The sequence below is a fragment of the Danio rerio genome, chromosome 3, assembly GCF_052040795.2.
Source record: "Danio rerio strain M-AB ecotype USA chromosome 3, GRCz13ab, whole genome shotgun sequence".
NCBI lineage: Eukaryota > Metazoa > Chordata > Actinopteri > Cypriniformes > Danionidae > Danio > Danio rerio.
The window spans coordinates 16647121-16670000 of record NC_141023.1 but is presented as its reverse complement, the minus strand read 5'-3'; the positions used below and the strand labels follow the sequence as shown (position 1 = coordinate 16670000).

The following is a 22880-nucleotide window of genomic DNA, read 5'->3' as shown; positions in this document are numbered from 1 at the left end:
TGCCTCCATCCCTTCTTCATCTCGGGAGGCTTTTTCAGTTTATTCATTACAATTTGCATTTGTATAATGTTATTATTATTAACTGTATTATTTATTAAATGTATATTTATATTTGTTTTAATAAAATCAAGTTTAGATTTGTCCACCTGTCGTGTTTTGGAGACTTCTGCATCACCATATGGGGCATAAGAATAGGATGTGTGTTTGGATATAACTTCTGACCACACTTAATTATTATTGTGCATTTATTAGTCTACTGGAAATTAGAACTAAATTCAGAAATAGTTTTGAAACAAATCTGTGCACTTAACAAGCAAAATTAAATATGTAGGGTAATGGATGTCTTCAGTGGAGTGCATACAACACGGTTTCTTTATCTATGTAAGTAAAGGAGTAAAGTAATGAGTATGAGAAAAGTAAAGAGAAAGTAAAGAGGCTGAATGGAGGAGGCTTGTTCTTTGTCCTTGCGCTGCAGATGCTCTGTTTAACTGTTTTCTCGCTAGTGAAACATTCAATTTTTCTGCTTACAAAGTCTGCCATGTAAATAACAAATGCGTTATTATGCATAATGTGTTTAATTATGCACATTATGCTCAAAACACACACATAACTCATTAAGTGAATAAGCACAACCCTGTTAGACCATGCGTCAGGGCGCAAAGCATATTTTTCCATCCTAAAAATAGCAAAAGTGGATTCAGATTATTGAAATGTAAGACTTTCTAGGACCCCACAGATACTCTGAAACTAAGCTGTGGATTACATCAAATATATTGTAATTATTAGTATCATTTTTAGGTACTACTGCTCACGTTTTTGGAGTCAAATTTCACTCATTTTAACTACATTTTATTGATCAAATTGAAAGTAAAAAATGTTCACATTAGCCCCTTGTGTATTGTTCAAATTGACTACCCTTTTGTTGTGATGGTGGCTGTTTTTGCCCAATTGACTTATATTATAATGACATTTTTGGATTGCAAAGCCATGACAGCATATAATCATGCTAGATAGGCCAGAGCAAAAGCACTTTTAGCTCTATATAAAAGCTCTGGCTTTTATATGGAGTTCTATAGAGTAAAACAGCAGATTATAGTGTGCATACATACATACACTTACTATATTACTATGCTTCTATATTTTACCTCTTTCCAATGTGGAAAATCAACAAACAATCAAGAATGCATGATTATATGCTGTCATGGATTTGCAATCAATAATGGAAGTCAATGGGGCAAAAACAGCCACCAACATAACGAAAGAGTAGTCAATTTGCCTAGAGTGCATTTCAGAATTTGTGAAAAATTTCAAAGCATTTTTCCAAAATTTCTGTCACAATAAGATTTGCCACCAAGATTCATTCCGTTTGCTGAAACACAGAGAAAGTTATGGGCAAATAAGGACTCAAAATTACCTAGGAGTTGATGAAAACATCCCCAACAGCACACCAGGCTTAATAAACATAATATGAACGCATAAATGTCTCACCTTCACCTGAAACCCCAGCTCATTTCCACCAACGCTGAACTGTGATTCGAACAAAATGGTGAATTTCTCTTCTGTAACAGATTCTGCCCCCCGTCTGTCTGAACGCCTGATCCTCTTCAAAGACTGAAGGAGAAGTGAGAAAGAAAGCACACAATGAAGGAGAGTGAAAAGAAAATTGGTGTGTAACGAGTGGTTAGTCACTATTAGACTTTTGCTTGTTCCTCATCTGGTTTAAATGGCAGCAATAATTATAACTGGCTGACTGTTTTCCTTTTCGTTCCCTTACGACAATACTATATGAGCCATAAAAGCCTAATGCTTTCCTTTTCGTTCCCTCACGACAATACTATATGAGCCATAAAAGCCTAATGCATTAAATATGATAACACAAAGTGCCGATATTCAAACTGCATATTTAGTCCAAATGTTCCATTAAACTATGATACAAACATTTACTTCACAAGTCAGGATTGTACTGTTACTTAGTGTTCACCGAATTCATTTTTGATGCTTAATCAGGAATACACTGCTGTTCTCTGAGCAGGCTGAGTAAATTATGAATAAACATAAATGGTTGCTGACAGTTTACTTAGAAACTTGATCACTGAAGTTGACACACTCAGGAGTTTTGTCCAAAATTAGCCTTAGGTGTACTTACCATGTTCCTAAAGTGAGCACTGAGAGTGCCTGTGGTCTGATGGTACTCCATCACACAGTTATTATTCAAGATCTCGCCACTGCTGTCGCTGGAAAATACACATGAGGATAAAAAAATAAAATTGTAAAACATTATATTTACACTGTAAAAAAATATTGCTGGATGAATTCAATTCAGGTTTATTTCTTTAGCGCTTTTACAATGTAGATTGTGTTAAAGCAGCTTAACATAGAAGTACTGGTAAACTAAAACTGTGTCAGTCCAGTTTTCAGAGTTGAAGTTCAGTTTAGTACAGTTCAGTGTGGTTTAATATTCACTGTTGAAAGTCGAAACCTATCCATCAGCTCTACAAGTACCAAAACCAAGCAAGCCAGTGGACAGTGGAGAGCAACAAATTTCACTAATGTATACATAAACATGAACTGAATCAACTGTACTTTTCATGTGATCTCAACTTAAATTCATCAATCAGACAAGAAAATAATAGGTCAAACTTTGCATAACTTAAAAAATGTAGTTGAAATCTGATTAATGTATTAAAATATGATGAAGCAACAAAATATTTGTTGTCTTGACTTTTTGTCATTTTACATTTTTTACAGTATATGTACGCTGAAGTCTGATGTTTACGATTATATAAGGGGTCACTAACTTGATCGATTCTTTCACTTTTTATTATTAAATAAATTACTACATGGTACCTTAACTATGGCCTAGTGTGACATATCAAAAATAAAACTATAAATAATATATAAATAGAATGCAAGTGATTTATCTTAATGGTTAGACACTAAAAGTATTGGGCTCTATTTTAACCATCTAGGCGCATATTCTAAAGTGCATGGCGCAAAAGCATTAAGGGCGAGTCTGAATCCACTTTTGCTATTGCAAGTGTGGAAAAGTGGTCTAACAGGGCTGTGCTTATTCTCTTAATAAGTGATGGGTGTGTTTTGAACATAACATGCATTAAACCAATTAGAGTCTCGTCTCCCATTCTCTTTAAGAGTCAGTTGCGTCACGCCATGGCACATTTGCTATTTACATGGCAGACCTTGTAAGGGGAAACCTGAATGCTTCAATAACAAGAAAACAGTTAAAAAGACCATCTGCAGCGCAAGAATAAAGAATGAGCCTCCTCCATTCAGACTCTTTACTTTTCTTTTACTCTTTACTTTACTCCTTTACTTTTGTGGAGTAAGGAATTTGTGGAAACTCAGTCCACTGAAGACTATATTTTACCTACAGATTTAATTTTGTTTGTTAAGCACAAAAATTTGTTTCAAAACTATTTCTAAGTATTTTCTTCTCAGTTCTAGTTTCCAGCAAACCAAAAAATAAAAAAGAATATTATTATTATAAAAAATAACAACAAACTATGAAAACTGAGTTATATCCAAACACACGTCCTCTTGCGCCTCTCACGTCCAACAGGTGGACAAATCTAAACTGGTTTTTATTAAAACAAATATAAATATGCATAAAAATAAATAATACTAATGATAATAATACCATTATACAACTGGAAATTGTCATGAATAAGCTGAAAAAAGCCCCCGGGGCATGGAGAAGTCATGGAGGCAGTCGTTTTTATTTTTATGTAAAAAATAATAAATTTTGTAAAATTTTAACCCTTTATTTTGTTCCCAATGTAAAGATATTTGTGTATTGCTGTACATCATGTATGTGTTAAGCAATGTGTACCATTATATAATCACATAGGCACATAACTAGCGCAATCTGCGCAAATGGATCTGCTTTTTAAACAATGTGGCGCAAATCATAAAAATTACGGTTGTGCTGGTCTGAAAATAGCAATAAATCCTGCCAAACACGTCTTGCACCTTATTGTGCCGGGTGTCTGACAGGGCTCATAGTGTGACTCATTTTATATGAAATTATGAATACTATTTTATTCTCCACAATTTGTAAATTACCAATGAACAGGTTAAACACACCAAATGACAACAAAACTTAACAACTTTTAAAGTGGTTCCAAAAAAGTTGAAGATACGACAAAAACGTAACAGGTCACAGAAAGCTTGTCACATGATTCTTAATGGGGTTCTTCAATTAAATAAAGTTTTGAGTGGAATTGCCTAATTTAAAATGAGCATAAAGTATTAGTGTCACACCAGAGGACATGGTTTTCAGTAGCTAAATGTATCAAGTTCCTGTTTTTAGAAATATATGGATGGAAAAAAGCAAACAATATGCCTTAAATTAGGCTTGGGGTAATTATTAAGCATTTTACCATTTTATTTTTAATAAAAACAATTTAAACTATGCTTGAGAGTTTTAAAGGTTTACTCAAAAATGTTTTAAAAACTGTAATAAGACAGCAGTTTTTATAACTACAGGTCAATGGAACAAAGAAATCTAATTATTTACTATATTTTAAATGACAACAATAATAATTATACTCATTCTTGTCATGTGTGACAGTGAAATTGTAACATCACATCAACAACCTCCACAAACACAGAACGCATGTGCTCATACAGTCAAAAATGTGCATTTTAACTCAAATTTATTGAACGCATGCAAAAAGGCTTGCGGATTAAAAAAAACAAACTGTGTTAGTAAATGAAGGATAAAAGTAAACATGCATTGTTTTAGCAGCTCCAGGCATATTTCGCCAGTGCACAATGAGTGAGTCATCACATGCACCCAGAGGAGTTGCTAAATGCAATGCAAATCTGCGTTTCTGCTCACTTTCTGGTGTTTTCGTTCTTGAGAAGGGCCTTGGCTTGTTGTTCGCTGATGATGGTGGCTTTAACCTGCGGTGGGTTCATGTGAACGTTGAGTTTGCCGCCCACCAGCAGACGCACCGTCGCTGCAAATTTCGTTTGTGTTTTCAGCACCTGAGGCGGCTGCTTTTCGATGATGAAAGTACTGCGGGAAAAACACACACACGTATATAAGGTATAATCCACAGTTAGCTGTGCATTAAAGGCTCCATGAAATTAAAATAATTTTTTTAGATAGCAAGTGCGCTTCAAAACAGTGACACAATTCGTGCTTTGAAGATACAAAACTATAACCATATATATATAGACATATATATATAAACATGTAAAGCTTGTAGTTTGTTACCTTCGCCTAAATGGATCAACGGTTTTATTGACATCAACTTATACTACAGTTTCTCATGAAATCATAACTAATAAAATGCTCTCCAGTATTTGTAATGCCCCGCCCCCTTCAAGACACTTATCATTTGCTTTTCATTTGATCCACTAGAGCTCAACCATTCTTAGCTGACAGAAGTGGCACCCGGTGTGGTCTTCTGCTGCTGTAGCCCATCTGCTTCAAGGTTGGGCATGTTGTGCTTTCAGAGATGCTCTTCTGCATACCTCGGTTGTAATGAGCAATTATTTGAGTTACAGTTGCCTTTCTATCAGCTGGAACCAGTCTGGCCATTCTCCTCTGACCTCTGGTATCAACAAGGCATTTGTGCCCACAGAAATGCCGCTCACTGGAAATTTTCTTTTTTTTCTGACCATTCTCTGTAAACCCTGGATATGGTTGAGTGTGAAAATCATAGTAGATCAGCAGTTTCTGAAATACTCAGACCAGCCCATCTTGCTCCAACAACCATGCCACGTTAAAAATCCCTTAAATCACCTTTCGTCCCCATTCTGATGCTTGGTTTGAACTGCAGCAGATCGTGTTGACCATGTCTGCATGCATAAATGCATTGAGTTTCTGCCATGTGATTGGCTGATTAGAAATTTGCATTAACAAGTAGTTGGACAGGTGTACCTAATAAAGTGGCGGTGAGTTTATATATACAAACAGTATATATACATGGCTGTATATACAGTATATTTATGCCTTTGCATTCCTAACCAGGCGAAATCTCCACCTAGTTTGTAGCAATTGAGATTGGATACAGTACGCGCTATGCTGGACAGCGTGATAGAGATGCATTCAGACACTTAAGGTTTTTTAAAAGCACAGCTCCCATTAGCTCAATGTTTCAGTGACAGCGAGGCCTGAGGCTCTGAACACACACTCACACACACACACACATGAATGAGCCTCCGCCTTCATCCCCTGCGATAAGTGTGAACACCGCCAGCATGAGGCATTAGAGGAGGACAGCAAAAGTTTGCAGACATTCCCGGTGTGCCATGAAAGTGACGCCTGAATCTCTCGGAGAAGCAGGCTCTGTTGATTTCACACAAACTCACTCCAGCACATGCAGGGTGAGCAACACACAAACACTCCTTCATGTGCCAATGAGATGCGCATTTTTTTCTTCTGGTAAAATGTGAGAATGGCCAATGTGAAAGGGAAGTTAAAGTTCAGCCGGAAAGGAACATTGCGTCACTATTTACTCATGCTGTTGCAAACCAGTTTTGATATTTCTTTCAGTGATACGAAAAAGACTGAGGGATTCGAGCTTCCAAATGTATGAGGAAAGTAGCATAAATATGTACACTGAATAAAATGACTGCTGTCTGAATATTTTAGTTGAATCAAATGAACTTTTCTAGTCATCTCAACTTAAATCAGTCAAGCTGACTAAAAACATGCGAAAGGTCTTCAGCATAGCGAAAATTCTTTCAGGTTGAAAGTTTCCTCACATCCTGATAGCAGTCATTAAATTAAATGGTTCAAGTGTATTTTTATGTATTTTAATATTCTGTAAAAGGTGTAGGACCAAGAAAAGCCTGTCCAACATTCTGTCTGAACATTACCATAGGCTGTCCTACCTGCATGTTAAGTACCTTTGCACACCCCGTTCACACAGAAAGGTTTACATAATCGGCCTATTGCACCTATTGCAGATTTAGGTTAAACGTTATATGACTAAAAACATTAAGTTGAAAAACCTGATTAAAATAAAGTAATATAAACATATCTATTCTCATGACTTTTTAGGGCTGCACGGTGGTGCAGTGGGTAGCACAATCGCACAATCCCACAGTCCAAAGACATGTGGTTGTTTAGGTGAATTGGGTGAGTTAAAATTGTCTATGGTGTATGTGTGTGAATGGCGGTGTATGGATGATTCCCAGTGATGGGTTGCAGCTGGAAGGGCATCTGCTGCATAAACATATGCTGGATAAGTTGGCAGTTCATTCCGTTGTGGTGACCCCAGATTAATAAAGGGACTAAGCCGAAAAGAAAATGAATGAATGAATCAACATCATGACTTTTGTCATATCATTTTTGATACTGTACATGAGTTATTTGCACAGCCAAGTGCAATCAGTCATTCTGAATCCATACAGCACAAACCTAACTGAACTAAAAAATTGTTAATTTTTCACGTTACAGAATCCTTTTTTGCCAGTGCAGTGAAAAAAGTATTTATACAGGTGGAGTTTAAATATGTTTAAAATATTATAATGCATTCAACCTTGAAGGATGTTTATTAAAGTAATAGAAATGAACATTTAACCACTATTTACTCTCCCTCAAGTCGTTATAAACATTAATGAGTTTCTTTTTTCTACTGAAAACAAAAGAAGATCTTTTGAAGAACGCTGAAAACTAATGAAATCACTGACTTCCATTATAGCAAATACAAATAATATGGACGTCAATGGTTACAGGTTTTCAGATCTCTTTAAGATATCTTCATTTGTGTTCAGCAGAAGAAAAATGATGTTTGTGACAGGTGAAGGATGAGTAAATGATTATGATTTGAATCAATCGAAAGTAACACAAAATACTTATTTTGTGTTTTGTTAAACTTTTTTATGCTGTTATATTTTTTAACTGGGTATAATGGAGTTTTTAGCATAAATATATAGCATAAATATTTATTATTAGCATAAATATATAGTGTTATTTATGCTCAACCTTTAAATATTCAAATATTAAAATGAGAACTTATTAGAATTAACAAACATCTTTCAGCAAACTACAAATAACCCCAAACTTAACACACACACATGCACGCTAACACACACACAGTGGAAGTCAGAATTATTAGCCCCCTGTTTATTTTTACCCAATTTCTGTTTAACAGAGAGAAGATTTTTCAACACATTTCTAAGCATAATAGTTTTAATAACTCATTTATTATAACTATTTTTTTTATCTTTGCCATGATGACAGTAAATAATATTTTACTAGAAATTTTTCAGGACACTTTAAAACAGCCTAAAGTGACATTCAAAGGCTTAACTAGGTTAATTAGGATAGCTTTGCAGGTTAGGGTAATTAGGCAAGTTATTGTATAATGATGGTTTGTTCTGTATACTATCGAGAAAAAATATAGCTTAAAGGGGCTAATAATGTTGACCTAATAATGTTAATCTAGCCAAAATAAAACAATTAAGACTTTCTCCAGAAGAAAAATATTATCAGACATAATGTGAAAATGTCCTTGCTCTGTGAAACATAATTTGGAAAATATTTAAAAAAGTAATAAAATTCAAAGGGGGGCTAATAATTCTGACTATATATATTAAATTGCAGATATTTTAGTTTTTTTTTTTTGCACTGCTTGATTTTTATTTGCAGTTTTTTTGTTTGTTTGTTTTTTAGCAAAGTTAATTTTTATTTTAAAAAAATTTATTTTCTTGCTCTGGTAAACATGACCTAGGAACTAATTAAAAAAGAATCTAAAATAATTTTGCCCTTGATCGTAGATGCCTTTTACATCTTAGAATGGAGCTTCATGGCATGAAGATGATAATTTTTGGTATTCAGTGACATGAATAACGATATGATGAATGATAAAATGATGGAAACTATCCTCAAGTATTTACTTCATATCTTTACACACTGAAAAATATTCATTGGATTTTCTAAAAGTTTTTGAAGAGGTTGCAAACAATTTATTTGGGCTGAATTGAAACAAACAAAGTTAAATTGAATTCAGTGCAGTATATATTTAAATAATCTAAAAACTCCTTACAGCAATATATAAAACAAGTGTATATGTATATAATATGTAACAGTGTGTATGATAAGTGTAATAATTAAATCCATGATGTCGATTACAGGGTAACGATAGATACTGGTACTGGTCAATGCTGTTTTCAGTGCTCTCTCTCTCACGCATACACACACACACACCTGGTGACTAAAGTGGAGATGATGTCTGTGATGGTGCTGTTGAGGTCGGTCAGCAGCTCTTCAATGGGACCTGGAATGGGCAGCTGCTGCCTCAGATGCTCAGCTCGCCGGATCTGCTGACGGTTCTGCCAAATGGTTTCTGCCAGCTTCTCACACCTGTGCTCAAACACACACACAGACACACAAACACACGTCAAACAAAAACATCTACAAGTGTTGTGTATAGGTTGCGTTAATGCAAACGTTTTGTTTTGTGTGAAAGCACAACATGCACATGCTTCTAATTGTTTACATAACTGTTATACTGCGTGATGCTTTATTTAGCTACTGTATACGCAGGGGACAAGTGTGCCTCCAGAGAAAATAACTCCCTACAGGGACTTTTGTGGAGCTTTTCCCTTATAAATAAAAAATATATAATAATTAATTATAAAAATTATATAAAATAAAATAAAACATTGTAAATAGTTTAGTATAGTCTAGTAGTGTTTATTTATATATTATTTTTGTCCAAATAAGATGATAAATAGAACAGATTCATCTTTACAGTCTTGCCCTATTTATAGTCAATATATTAATTTCGGGGGGTAAAATCTGATAAAAAAAAAAACATAATAAAATAAATAAATAAAATAAAGCTAGTAAAACAAAACAAAACAACACACACACAAAATATAGAACTGTAAGCAGGTGAAAAGCATACTGTGTGCAATAATGAAAGTATGATCACGTGCACACGGTTAACATTAGGTCCATTACTAATCTGTTCAAAGAATAGTTAAAGCATTAAAGTTAAAGCTGCTTACAAAAACAAAACTTCTTTTTTTATTTTTTTTATTCTGGCACTGTCGAAAGCAGCAGGACTGTTGGTGCATGAGTATTGCTTTTTGTCCAGTCTATTTCAAAGAGAAGTTTTCAATTGCTTCACACAAGAAAACGGGAGAACGCAAAGTACAGTATAGTATCTGTTCAATCACTGCATTAGTAATGATAGTTCACTACTAAATTGTCAGATTGCATATGTTTTAGGTATTCAGCGTGGCTAACATACATAACCACGCCCTTCCAACGATCAGCTTTGACAACAAACAGAAATGGTGAGTAGGAGGTGTCTGTTAGATTGTTATAACTCTCCCCAAACCAATTTCCTGATCTTTCTTAATGAAACGCCTACTCTACTACATAAATTCAGTTTGCAGTAATAAAAAATAAAAATAAAAAAAAGCCACGGCCACTGTTTCCTCATTTAAGATTATTAATATATGTTTAATACATTTAATATTATTAGGTTGCAGCTTCCGGTTGATGTGGACTTTAAGGACTTTTTAAAGACCCATTAATTTTAAATCAAGCACCTTTGAAATTCATACCCCATATATAGCACATATATAAGTCCTTACTCTAAACTTTACTTAACAGTTCACTTACACAGTTATATTTACATTAACAATTATATTTTTAAACATTTATCATTTTAAAAAGTCATGTTTAAAGAACTTTAATAAAAACTTGTTTAATTTCATACTGGTGATATTCTAACAAAGCTTCTGAAATATTGATAAACTGTGCATTATTTGTCAGTGTTACTATACAAGATTTAAATTGAACATTTTCTGAACATTTTTTGACAATTAAGTACAATTGTTGAAATTACACCATGAATAAAATTTAATTTCAAATTTAACTCAAGCACTTTCAAAGATTTGTGTTTGTTTTTAACTACTTTCCAGGCCTTGAAGAAATTCCCTTTAAGGCGAGTCGTTTTACTCAGCGGCCATTTCTGAAATGCCAGTATGCTCAGGCATTCTGTTTGAATGGGAAAACATCAAATTCTCCAAAATTGCTTACCAAGCTTACGATAAAATGTCATATTAGGAATCACCAATAAAGTTGTGCAACAATCGTCTCTTTAGTTTTTAATTTCTAAACATCAGAATAACACAAAATTTGCAGAAACTCATGTCTGGTTCGAGCCCCTTTCCGGAACAATCATCGGTCTATAGTGATTGATGATTGGCTCCTGTACTAGAAGGCGGGACTTCATTCGCTACATTGACCATTACTGCTACACTCCAGGAATTCTGCATGTGTGTCTCTCTTTCACTCTCTCTCTCCCTCTATCTTGCGCACACGCGTGCTTGTTTTGTCTCCGCCTCGCTTCTCTCTCTTTAGGCTTCACAGGTTCAACCCCCTTCGGATTGTTATTGGCTGTAGGATTGGTCAATCATCATTATTTTCGGTGACGTGGCAGCTTCTGCGGCCAATCTGAGTGGTTGCCAAATTTTTAAAAAGACGACAAGCAGGACGCCGGACAGATGCTTATGTGTTCCTGTTTTGTTCTTTGTTTTAATCTGCCTCCCCTTATTTTGATAATTGTTTTGCCAAAGTTGTTATTTCCATCTTGTTTATTTTTCATTCATTTTCTTTTTTATTCTTTATTTGAGATCATTTGTTGATGTCCTTTATTTTCCCCAGGGGGATTTGGAGAGGTAGATGTCAGGTGACTTACATCCTTACATCAACTAGCGGACCTGTGTACAGGCACACCAGGTTTAGGAGTGAGCGCTGGCATTGTATAATTCTGTTTGGTTAAGATTAGAGTAGGTAAGTTAGGGTGTGTAAACGCCAAACACTTGCTTTCGAATCTTTTGTGTTTAGTTAGGAAAAAGGGATATACTGAGTTAGTTTGATTTTCGGTTTTGTTATTTTCTTTTCTTTCAGCGGCACTTGTCTTCTTCCCCTGCCAGGTTTATTTTTTGATTATTTTGTTATTATAAATTGTAAATAATTTGCCTTTTGTGGTTATTTGTTGTTATCTATAATACTCTTGTTAATTATTACTATTTTCTGTTTATCTTCGATTTCTGTATAATAAATTATCCTCTTTTTGGCAGTATTTTGGTCAATGCATGGTTTTCTTTATTTCCCATATTACACAAAATTGCCACAATATAAATGTTGCTTACTTCAGTCCCTAGTCTAACATCAAGAAGTCATAAGTTACACTTTTCCCCATTCAAAACTATATGAGTGACATGTCTTGTGTATTCTATGGTCTTTGCCTTGAATCCATCCCAGCAGGCACAGGATGTCAACATGACGTCAGATTGACGTTCTACCCCAACATCATGGGGCCGTAGGAATATTCTGATGTCAAAATCCACCATCTGGCAGATGGCAATGTCCGTTGTGTGGACGTTACTACTATAATGTCAATCAAACGTTGGATTTTGGTAACTTTCCAACAAAAACTAAAATTAAGCAACTATCAACATCCTTTGATGTCGTTATTGGACGTCAAATAACACTGTCCTAGAAGCTAGTTAGACATTGAATATTGGTCACCTGATTTCACAACCTAAACCTCATCTAATATTAATGTCTTATGATGTTGTATGCCTGCTGGGATATGTCTGAAATTTAAGTATTTTTAAGAAGAGTGGGAACACTGCTAAGATCACATTTGCATGCATATTGACAAATGGACATAAATTAAAACTCTAATCTTTAGGGACAAGCCAGCACTGGCCCGATCAGACCATTGACAATCCTGTTTACTATCTTAAGCATATCTCAGATGGTCCCCAGGCCATCCTTATTGTTGAACCCTGTTTAAAAAAAAAAAAAAAGGTCACACTTTACAATAAGGTTCATTATTTAATGTTAATTAATGCATTTACTAACATTAACGTTAGTTAACCTTAGTTAATGAAAATACAGTAGTTCATTGTTAGCTCATGTTAACTCATGGTGCATTAACTAATGTTATCAAGCATGGACTTGGATGGTAATAATGCATTAGTAAATGTTCAATTATGATTAATAAATGCTGTACATGTGTTGTTCTTGATTAGTTTATGTTAGTAAATGCATTAACTACTGAACCTTATTATAAAGTGTTACCAAAAAAACTACAATTACAAATTTCTTTTAAACCAGCCAAAGTGGCTATTGGGATTAGCTGTCTAACCCGCCACAGCTGAAATCTAGCTGTAATTTGTCGGGTTGGCGGGTGTTAATGTCAAGCCCTGGTCATAAATCAGATGGCTAAGTGAATAAGAGCACCATGACTGTAGTATGTCCAGTCCTCCCTCAGGCGGGCCGCCGTTTCCAGCCAGCTGCTGACGTCTCTTCCACTGAATCAGCTCATCGTCAAGAATCACCGTCTGCTGTTTGCGGAGCAACGCCAGTGTCTTCTGGTGTTTCTCTGCCAAGCTCTGACCACAAACAAACACACACAAGTTCATATAACATCCCACAAACACACATGACTGCATGCACTGTACTCAGGTAAATAACTACAGCCCTCAGGTTTAGTGACTTAGTGGCAGAATTCAAAACAGAGTCTTTTTATTTAAAAAATATGATGCAAATCAGAACTGACAGCATTTATAAACCATTTTCTCACAGACTCTGTCAAAGTAGATGTTAGTTTCAGTACCTTAATCTTAAGGATATCTATAAGCTTGTGTGATTCAAAACAGTGACCAAATTTGCATTTAGAAAATACAAATATCCAAACCTGCTGTTTGTCATGTCTGCCTAAAAAAAAATTAGCAAATTCAAAACACAACTAAAAAACACGCAAATCCAATTCATAAATTATAAAATAAAAGATTAAAAAATGCACAAATCCAATTCATAATTTCAAAACACGATTCAAAAATACACAAAACCAATTTACAAATTCTAAACACGATTCAAAAATACGCAAAACCAATTTACAAATTCTAAACACGATTCAAAAATACGCAAATCCAATTTGTAAGTTTAAAACACAATTCGTAAATACACAAATACAATTCGTAAATTTAAAACATGATTCAGAAATACACATATTGAATTTGTATATTTAAAACTTGATTCATAAACATCCTCATTGAATTCGTAAATTCAAAACACAATTAAATACACAAATTCAAATCTTAAATTTCAAATGAGATTCAAAAATATACACATTTAATTTGCAAACTCAACACAATTCAAAAATAAAAGAAATCAATTCGAAATTTCAAAACACAATTCACATTTACTGAATTTACGAATTGTGTGTTTACAAATGTACAAATGGGATTTTGTAAGTGTGAATTGTGCTGTAGTTGTATGAATTTTCATTTTGTAAAAGTATTATTTTTGAGACTGATCTCTCTCCATACTAGTGTGCTACAAAACAGTGAAAAATTCACCTTTAGAAGATATAAACATTAAAACGTTTGCAGTTTGTCACTTCCACCGTAATTAATCTAAAATGTGATGTCACATCATACTTATCAAATCTTCGGACCAATCAAATGCCCTCTAGTATCTGACATGCCCCGCCCCTTTCTATATGTGTTAAAGCTCAACTTCTGTCACTGGCAGAGCTGTGAGAATAACAAAATGCAATTAACTGACTTTTAATAAAGGGGAGGAGCTACTTTATGCTCCGCCCTGTCTTGGTGTTTCAGTTAAAAAAATATCACACGTCAAATAAAAATCCACTCCACGCAATCCTTAAAGTCACAATTAAATACAACCAGATATTTTCATTCGTAAGTGAATCAAAAACCTGTTCAGAGCTTAGCCAATCAGAGGTTATTATTTAAATATAGATCCCTTAAAGCAGGGGTGTCAAACTCAGTTCCTGGAGGGCCGCAGCCCTGCACAGTTTAGATTTAACCCTAATTAAACACACCTGATCAAACTAATTGAGTGCTTCAGGCTTTCTAAAAAAAACGCAGGTAAATGTGTTGAAGCCAGGTTAGAACTAAACTATGAAAGGTTGTGGCCCTCCATGAACTGAATTTGATACCCTTGACTTAAATGTTCTCTCAAAAATATCAAATATCAAAGCATCTTCTTTTCTGTTCAACAGAAAAAAGGAGCTCACAAAACTCTGCAACTACTTGAGGGTGGGTAAAGTTAATTCTTTTAAGCAACAATCCATACCAATAGACACAAACCCGAAGAATTATAACCTTTTCACTCAACCCTTTAAAAGGGCAACATATTTTGGGGGATACAAACATTATAAATCAATTTTTCTTTTAAATTTCCTATTTTTATTTATTATTAATTGTGTCCTAATAAGATAGATTATAGCAATAAACTAGTTTTTTTTTTCAATCAACCCTACTTAGGGTTAATATAAATTAATTTTATGGGGAAAAAAGACTGCATTCGTCTAATCGAAAACATAGTAAAAAGTGGTAAGAGTATTAAATATTGTTAATAAAATGGTTATTGTAATACAAATGTGAGATATAAAATTATATTTTACATTTGAATATATCTTAAACTCTTTTTTATCCTGTAATGCCAAGCTGAACTTTCAGCGTAAATGTTTTATTCTTCAATGTCACGTAATCCTTCAGAAATTAATCTAATCTGATGATTTGATGCTCACCATTTATTTTGATCAGTGATAAAAAGAGCTCTGTGTTAAATATTTTTAAAGTATGTTAAATATTTTTCACTGGATCCTTTGATGAATAGAAGTTTTTTGGATAGTACTTTTAGTACTACTATTTTTAATAGTACAAGTACTATTTTCTTTGAATAGTACTTTTTTTTGTATTAATATTATATGTTAGACACCAAGGGTCACACATGTCCTGTACATGTGGTTAAATTGACAATAAAGCTGACTTTGACAGCCTGTATTTGAAACAATAAAAAAAATACTGTGACATTATTAACATTGTTGTGACGTTATTAAACTTAATATATGTATTGTATTACTTACTATTTTTAATGGCAATGCAGTAGGGTATATGCTGAAGGACTTTTAATTTGTCAATAACCGGGGTCAAACACTTCCGTTTAAAATCGTCACGTTTAAGATCTGATTTCTTGAAAAGACAGTGATCTTCCTTAGCTGAGTGATATCCGATATAAAGTGGTTCTCAGAATGTACAAGAAGCAATGCATTAAATTACATTTTCCTCCCCTATGTCTTTAAAATAGGAACATTTATTTTACCCCGGTATATTCAATGGAGCTTCTGCGCTAGCCTGCTTATACTGACGGTTGCATGCATATAAACAGCTTTTCATCTCATTTTACCTTTGAGCAACTAAATGAATGCCAAAGTTTATTTAACTGACTGTATTTTAATCACATTACAACATCAATGCTGTAAAAGGAACCGTATAAAATGAAAAAAAGTCATGTTAACCGATCACCGGAAGTTTATCAGTATGAGAAAAAAAAAAACACCAGCTCGGCATATACCCTATTTTACAAACGATTAAGACATTAAGATGCCTAATTAAGTGAATGCTCTGCAAACCATTCATTTTGTGCGTTTGTATGTGTGTGTGTGTACCAGTCTGTATTTCTGCAGGGTGTTAGCTTCTCGGGTCAGCCAGGCCTCAACTGTGGCTCTCTTGCTGAGCAGGCTAGGCTCTCGTAGCTGTCGGTCTGCTGGAGGCAGTGTCGCCAGACTCGATAACTGAGCTGCACACAACACACACACACACACACACAGACAAATTAACACACAAATATGCCATATTCTTGCTCAGTATGAGACAGAATGAAAAGGTGACTTCTAGCAAGTTCTGTTCATAATATATATACATTTTTTACAAATTTCATACAGCAAGTCCTGTCTTACAATGATCAGTGGCAGAGCTGTGATAAAACCAAATGCTATTGGCTGTTTTTTTTAAAGGGGAGGAGCTATCCTACGTCTCACCCTCTGCAATGGACAATGCACATGTCAAACTTTAAATATCAATCTCAGCACCAAAGCTTAGTTGAGATATTAATTCAATTATATAAACCATCTTGGATCATAGCCCTGAGCAGGATTCAGATTTGAAAACAAAATGCACTTTTATTCTGCAAAATGTAGTATTGGCCCAAGAGGACTGAATTCAGACCTGTTTGATTATTCAACAGCATACCCAAGTATTATGGGAGCACATATGCTATTTTAATGAGGACTTTTTGCAGCATCATGTACTGAATGCTAAAAAGGTATGTATGCAAGCACATAACTAGTATGCTGGTAATGCATGAATGTTCTATCGTGAGTGAATCCAGCAATAGAAAAAGAGAGTGCATATGTGAAAAAAGGAATATCTTGTACATCACTTAAGATAAATGCATCATGGTATGAGTGCAGATGTAGATGTGAGTTGATGAACCATATACAGTTGAAGTCTGAATTATTAGCCCTCCTGAATGCTTTTCCCCCAAATTCTGTTTAACATTTCTAAACATAATAGTTTTAAAAACTAATTACTAATAAATGATTTATTTTATCTTTGTCATGATGACAGTAAATAATATTTGACCAGATATATTTCAACAAACTAGTATTCACTTTAAAGTGACATTTAAAAGCCTAATGTGGGTAACTAGGCAAGTTAGGGTAATTAGGCAAATAATTGTATAACAATGGTTTGTTCTGTAGACAATTAAAAAATATACAGTTAAAGTCAGAATTATTAGCCCCCCTTTGAATTATTTTTTCATTTTTAAATAGTTTCCAAATTATGTTTAACAGAGCAAGGAAATTTTCACAGTATGTCTGATAATATTTTTTCTTCTACAGAAAGTCTTATTTGTTTTATTTCGGTTAGAATAAAAGCAGTTTTTAATTTTTAAAAAATCAATTTTGGGACAAAATTATTAGCCCCTTTAAGGTAATTTTTTTCGATAGTGTACAGAACAAACTATCGTTATAGAATAACTTGCCTAATTACCCTAACCTGACTAGTTCACCTTATTAACCTAGTTAAGCCTCTAAATGTCACTTTCAACTGTATAGAAGTGTCTTAAAAAATAATCAAGTAAAATATAATTTACTGTCATCATGGCAAATATAAAACAAATCAGGTATTAGAAATAGGTTTTTAAAACTATTTTGCTTAGAAATGTGCTGAAAAAAATCTTCCCTCCATTAAACAGAAATTGGAGAAAAAAATAAACAGGGGTGCTAATAATTCAGGGGGGCTAATAATTCTGACTTCAACTGTATAGCTTAAAGGGGCTCATAATTTTGACCTTATAATGGTTATAATGGACCATATAATGGTTAAAATTCGAGCTGAAATAAAACAAATAAGACTTTCTCCAGAAGAAAAAATATTATAGGAAATACTGTCAACAATTCCTGGCTCCGTTAAACATCATTTGGGAAAATATTGAAAAAATACATAAAAAATGTAGAGAAGGGCTAATCATTTTGACTTCAACTGTATATATACTGTATATACACGCATACCCTGTATTCTGAGGCTCTCCTGGTATTGTATAATGAAGTACTCCTGTGTGTGCTGTAGTTTTCTGAGGTCGTTCTCTGTGTCCTGAGTCAGTATTCGCAGCTCCTCGAAGGCCTGGTTTATCTGGTGGTATTTCTGTGACATGCTGTCCATTAACCCGCCCACCGGTGAACTCGACTGTAAAATCATGAAAAAATGTATTAAAATTAAGACAAATTATGATCAGAACATTTCCGGAGAATGCAAAGAAACATGCCAATTCTCATAAAGTAAAAAATAATTCAAATATATTATGCATACATTTCTAAATAATAAACACGACACGCAATGAAATTAAATAAAAAATTATTCTGTTCATGTATATATTTAGACACAAAAGCGCTGTATGGATTTGATTGGCTGATAGCCGTGTAATATTTTATTAGTCGACAATGTAGTTGTTTAGATTCCAGCTATGCAGTTTATTCATTAGGATAAGGCCTATCTTAAAATATTTAATATTTCTGACAGAGTGCATCGGCGGCCATCAGTCTGTCTTTGAGTAAAGACTGTCTTTTTTAATAAAGACGGTTGATGTTGTCCATCCACGAGATGGCGACGGAGCCTGCATAATAAGCTCTTAGAGGAGGAAAAACTCAGCGTATTTTTAAACTACAGCTGATCACACCATTATAAAACTGGTAAGTGACTTTCTAAGTCGATCTCTCTGTTTTGTATGTTGTAGTGCTGAATTTATACCATATAATTGTAGTGTGTGAGATGGGACTCACATATTAGGAATGTATGTATTTTGTGTTGACCACTCTTCACTCTTTGTATAACCCTGAGTTACTTTTTGGTTGGCCATCTTTGTTTCTCATGCGTCTCATGTTTTCATTACTGCAGACTAAATCAGTAAACAGAAAGAAAGAAGAAATGCCCGCATGTGTTTTGCGTTTTTCCTTTTAAACACAATAGTTATCGGGAAGCTTCCGCGCTGCTTTGCTATGGCTTTTTCAGGGTTAATTATTGTGATCTCCTGATTGCAACAGAGAAATACTGGGAAAATTCTGTAAACTGATGGCATTTCATGCCGTTCGGCCTTATAATCTTAAAATGTGAGCAAAAATCACCCGTTTTGTCATCACTTTAGACATTACACTAAAGAATCATTCAAATACTTGTTCTAAAGTTATGTTAGTGAATGAGCAACAGTTTCTGCTGTTCTCACAGTCACTGCAGATGTGGATGAATGGCGGAAGAAAGTAGTTCCTCATACAAAAGGATTTTGAGATTCTGAGTTTTTTATACATGATTATGCCGTCGAACTGTGTAAGAAATGCAATATCACACTCAAAGCAGTGTGATGTGGGTGTATATCATCACTGGTGGGACACTAACAACAAATGCCAACAACATATATATATATTCATATATATACTGTATATATGAAGTACAACTATACAAATTATAACTATGATTGTTGTAATCAGTGGCAAATAAGTCAATTTATCACTTTAAAATTTAAGATTTTTTATTCATTATTTATCAAAAAAATGTATGCTTTTTCCAAGTAACACATTTCTAATTACTAATTTCTTTTGTCTTAACATGTGGCAGTACATAATATTTCACCAGTTATTTTGCTAGATTTTAGTTTAAAAGTGGCGATGCGGTGGTGCAGTAGGTAGTGCTGTAGCCCCACAGCAAGAAGATCGGCGGTTCGAGCCTCGGCTGGGTCAGTTCGCTTTTTCTGTGTGAGTTTGCATGTTCTCTCAGTGTCCGCATGGGTTTTCTTCAGGCGCTTCGGTTTCCCGCACAGTCGAAAGGCATGTGGTACAGGTGAATTGGGTAGGCTAAATTGTCCGTAGTGTATGAGTGTGAATGAGCGTGTATGGATGTTTCCCAGAGATGGGTTGCAGCTGGAAGGGCATCCTCTTCATAAAACATATGCTGGATAAGTTGGCGGTTCATTCTGCTGTGGCGACCCCAGATTAATAAAGGGACTAAGCCGAAAAGAAAATGAACGAATGAATGAGATAAAAAGTTAATTTAAGGTTAATAGAGGTTAACCTAGATGAATTAGGTCAGCTAGGCCATTTATTGGACAACAATGGTTGTTGCTTAGCCAAGCGAAAAAATGATAATTTCCTAAGGGGGCTAATAATATTGAGCATAAAAATACACATACTTTTAAATGCAAAAAACTGATTTTAATCCAGCCAAACTGAAAAAAAAGACTTTTTCCAGAAAGAAAAAAAATGAAGAGCAAATACTGGAAAAAGTTTTTGCTCTGTTAAACATCACTTCGGAAATATTAGAAAAAACATTACAATTTCACAGGAGAGCTAATAATGTTGTCTTATAAATGGTCAAGAAATGGACTTGTAGAAAATATACGTATTTAAAATTTTAAAAATACATAGATTAGCTAATACATATTTATTGTACATTAGGATCACAATAGATTTGACGGTGTATTTATTACTGTATGGGTTTTAAATATGGGAACATCTAGTTTTCAAACATAAATCATACAAACCAAAATGTCATTATACAATGTAAATGCACAGCAATAATGATAACTATAACAATAACCACTGTATATTAGCATCCACCACAATATGTGTGCAGTGATGTTGTTTATACTGTAGTAAATGCACATGTTTTTGATGTTATTCCCTTTAAGACAAAAAGAGTATTCGTTGATTTTGATTGTACATATATTTTTTTTCACTCTTGTAGTTTATGAATTAAGGAGCAACTCAGATTTAGAAATCGTCCTTAATATTCTGCTAAATAAAACAAAACCAGCTAATTTACATATTTGTATTTTATTTTTAGGTTATCATGTCAGCCCCATTGTGTGTGGATAACCAACATGACTGAGGTTTCTCCTTTATGCCTGAGTGCATGTGTGTGTGTGTTTAAACAAACTAAATATTATGTATATAGCACATGAATGGCATATGAACACATTTGATAGATCGTACTGTACAAATCTGAGAACATGAGTGGGCATTTCACGAGCTTCATGATTTATTGATATCATCTTTAGGTTTTATGATTTTATGGTTTGTGAGTTTAGTTGATAAAATCCGACATTTCCTCTTTTACTCCCATAAAAAGTAGCTTGGGCTTTACAGATATCATGAATTTGAGTGTAGGGAGGAGATTTGTCTGTGTTTTATCCAAAGCAATCGTGCACGTTTTATTTGTGAAGATCGTAAAAGTCAGTCTCAGGTACAGTACAGTAGCCCTGTTTATTATCTATGATGCTTCTAGGAGTTGACTGCACTCACTGAACTCCAGTCTGTGAGGCATGACTGACGCACATATGAACAATGGCAATGATTTAAACCAGAAGGAGACCGCAGTTATTTCTTTTTATAATGTGAGAAATAATGCAGTACAGTGTTCATAAATCACAGGAACGTACTGTAAAATTATGAGGGAAGCAAAATTATGAGTTCTGTGAAATGAATCACGCACTCTGGAACAATCTGGGTTTCCACATATTGTGTTAAATGTCATTTTGTGATTTTTGTCTTATACATTTTAAAAATTAAATAATGTTTTTAAATTGAGCCAGATCAGTCTGAAAAATAATACATTTACAAAAAAATTTATACATGCAAAGCACAATTTACATTTACAACATTCAATTTGTAAATTCAAAACACATCTCATAAATACCACACGCAATTTCTGAATTCAAAAGTAAAAATCATAATTTTCCATAATTTCCCAAAATGAATTGGATTTGTGAATGTTATAAATCGTGTTCTGATCTTACAAATTGGATTTGTGTTTTTACAAAGACTGTTTTGAATTTCAGAATTGGATTTGAGTATTTACGAATCATGTTTTGAACTTAGATTAGATTTGTTTATTTATGAATTGTGTTTTAAATTTACGAATTGGATTTGTGTATTTTTGAATCTTGTTTTGAATTAATGAATTGGATGTGCGTATTATTGAATCTTTTTTAACTTACAAAGTGGATTTGTGTATTTTTGAATTGTGTTTTAAATATATACAAATTGTGTATTTACGAAGAGTGTTTTGAATTGACGAGTTTGATTTGTGTATATTATGAACTGTGTTTTGAATTTACGAGTTGGATTTGTGTATACAATGAATTGTGTTTTGAATTTACGAATTTAATTTCTGTTATTACGAATCGTGTTTGAACTTACAGATTAGACTTGTGTATTTTTTAATCGTGTTTTGATATTATGAATTGGATTTGTACTTTTACAAAAAGTGTTTTTTTTCCCCAGAGATGGGTTGCGGCTGGAAGGGCATCATCTGGCAGTTGGCAGTTCATTCCGCTGTGGCGACCCCGGATTAATAAGGGGACTAAGCCGACAAGAAAATGAATGAATGAATGAATAAAAGAGTGTTTTGAACTTACAAATTAAATTTGTGTATTTTTGAATTGTGTTCTGAACTTACAAATTGGATTTGTGTATTTATTAATCGTGTTTTAAAGGGCATATAGG

At 34.0% G+C, this 22880-nt stretch overlaps 1 protein-coding gene across 11 annotated transcripts in view; it reads right to left on the bottom strand.

Moving 5' to 3' along the window:
• Positions 1 to 22880, bottom strand: part of stat5a (signal transducer and activator of transcription 5a) — a 199059-nt gene that overhangs the window by 38894 nt on the left and 137285 nt on the right. For all 11 annotated transcript variants that reach the window (XR_015479601.1, XM_087242303.1, XM_087242305.1 and 8 more), the window contains 7 exon segments: positions 18399 to 18573; positions 16491 to 16621; positions 13250 to 13401; positions 9185 to 9340; positions 4859 to 5038; positions 2147 to 2234; positions 1489 to 1611 (listed from right to left, as the gene is read on the bottom strand). Coding sequence is in view for 10 of the 11 variants with exons in the window: in XM_087242303.1 (XP_087098429.1) it covers positions 1489 to 1611; positions 2147 to 2234; positions 4859 to 5038; positions 9185 to 9340; positions 13250 to 13401; positions 16491 to 16621; positions 18399 to 18573 (1005 nt within the window). In the remaining variant the exon portion in view is untranslated.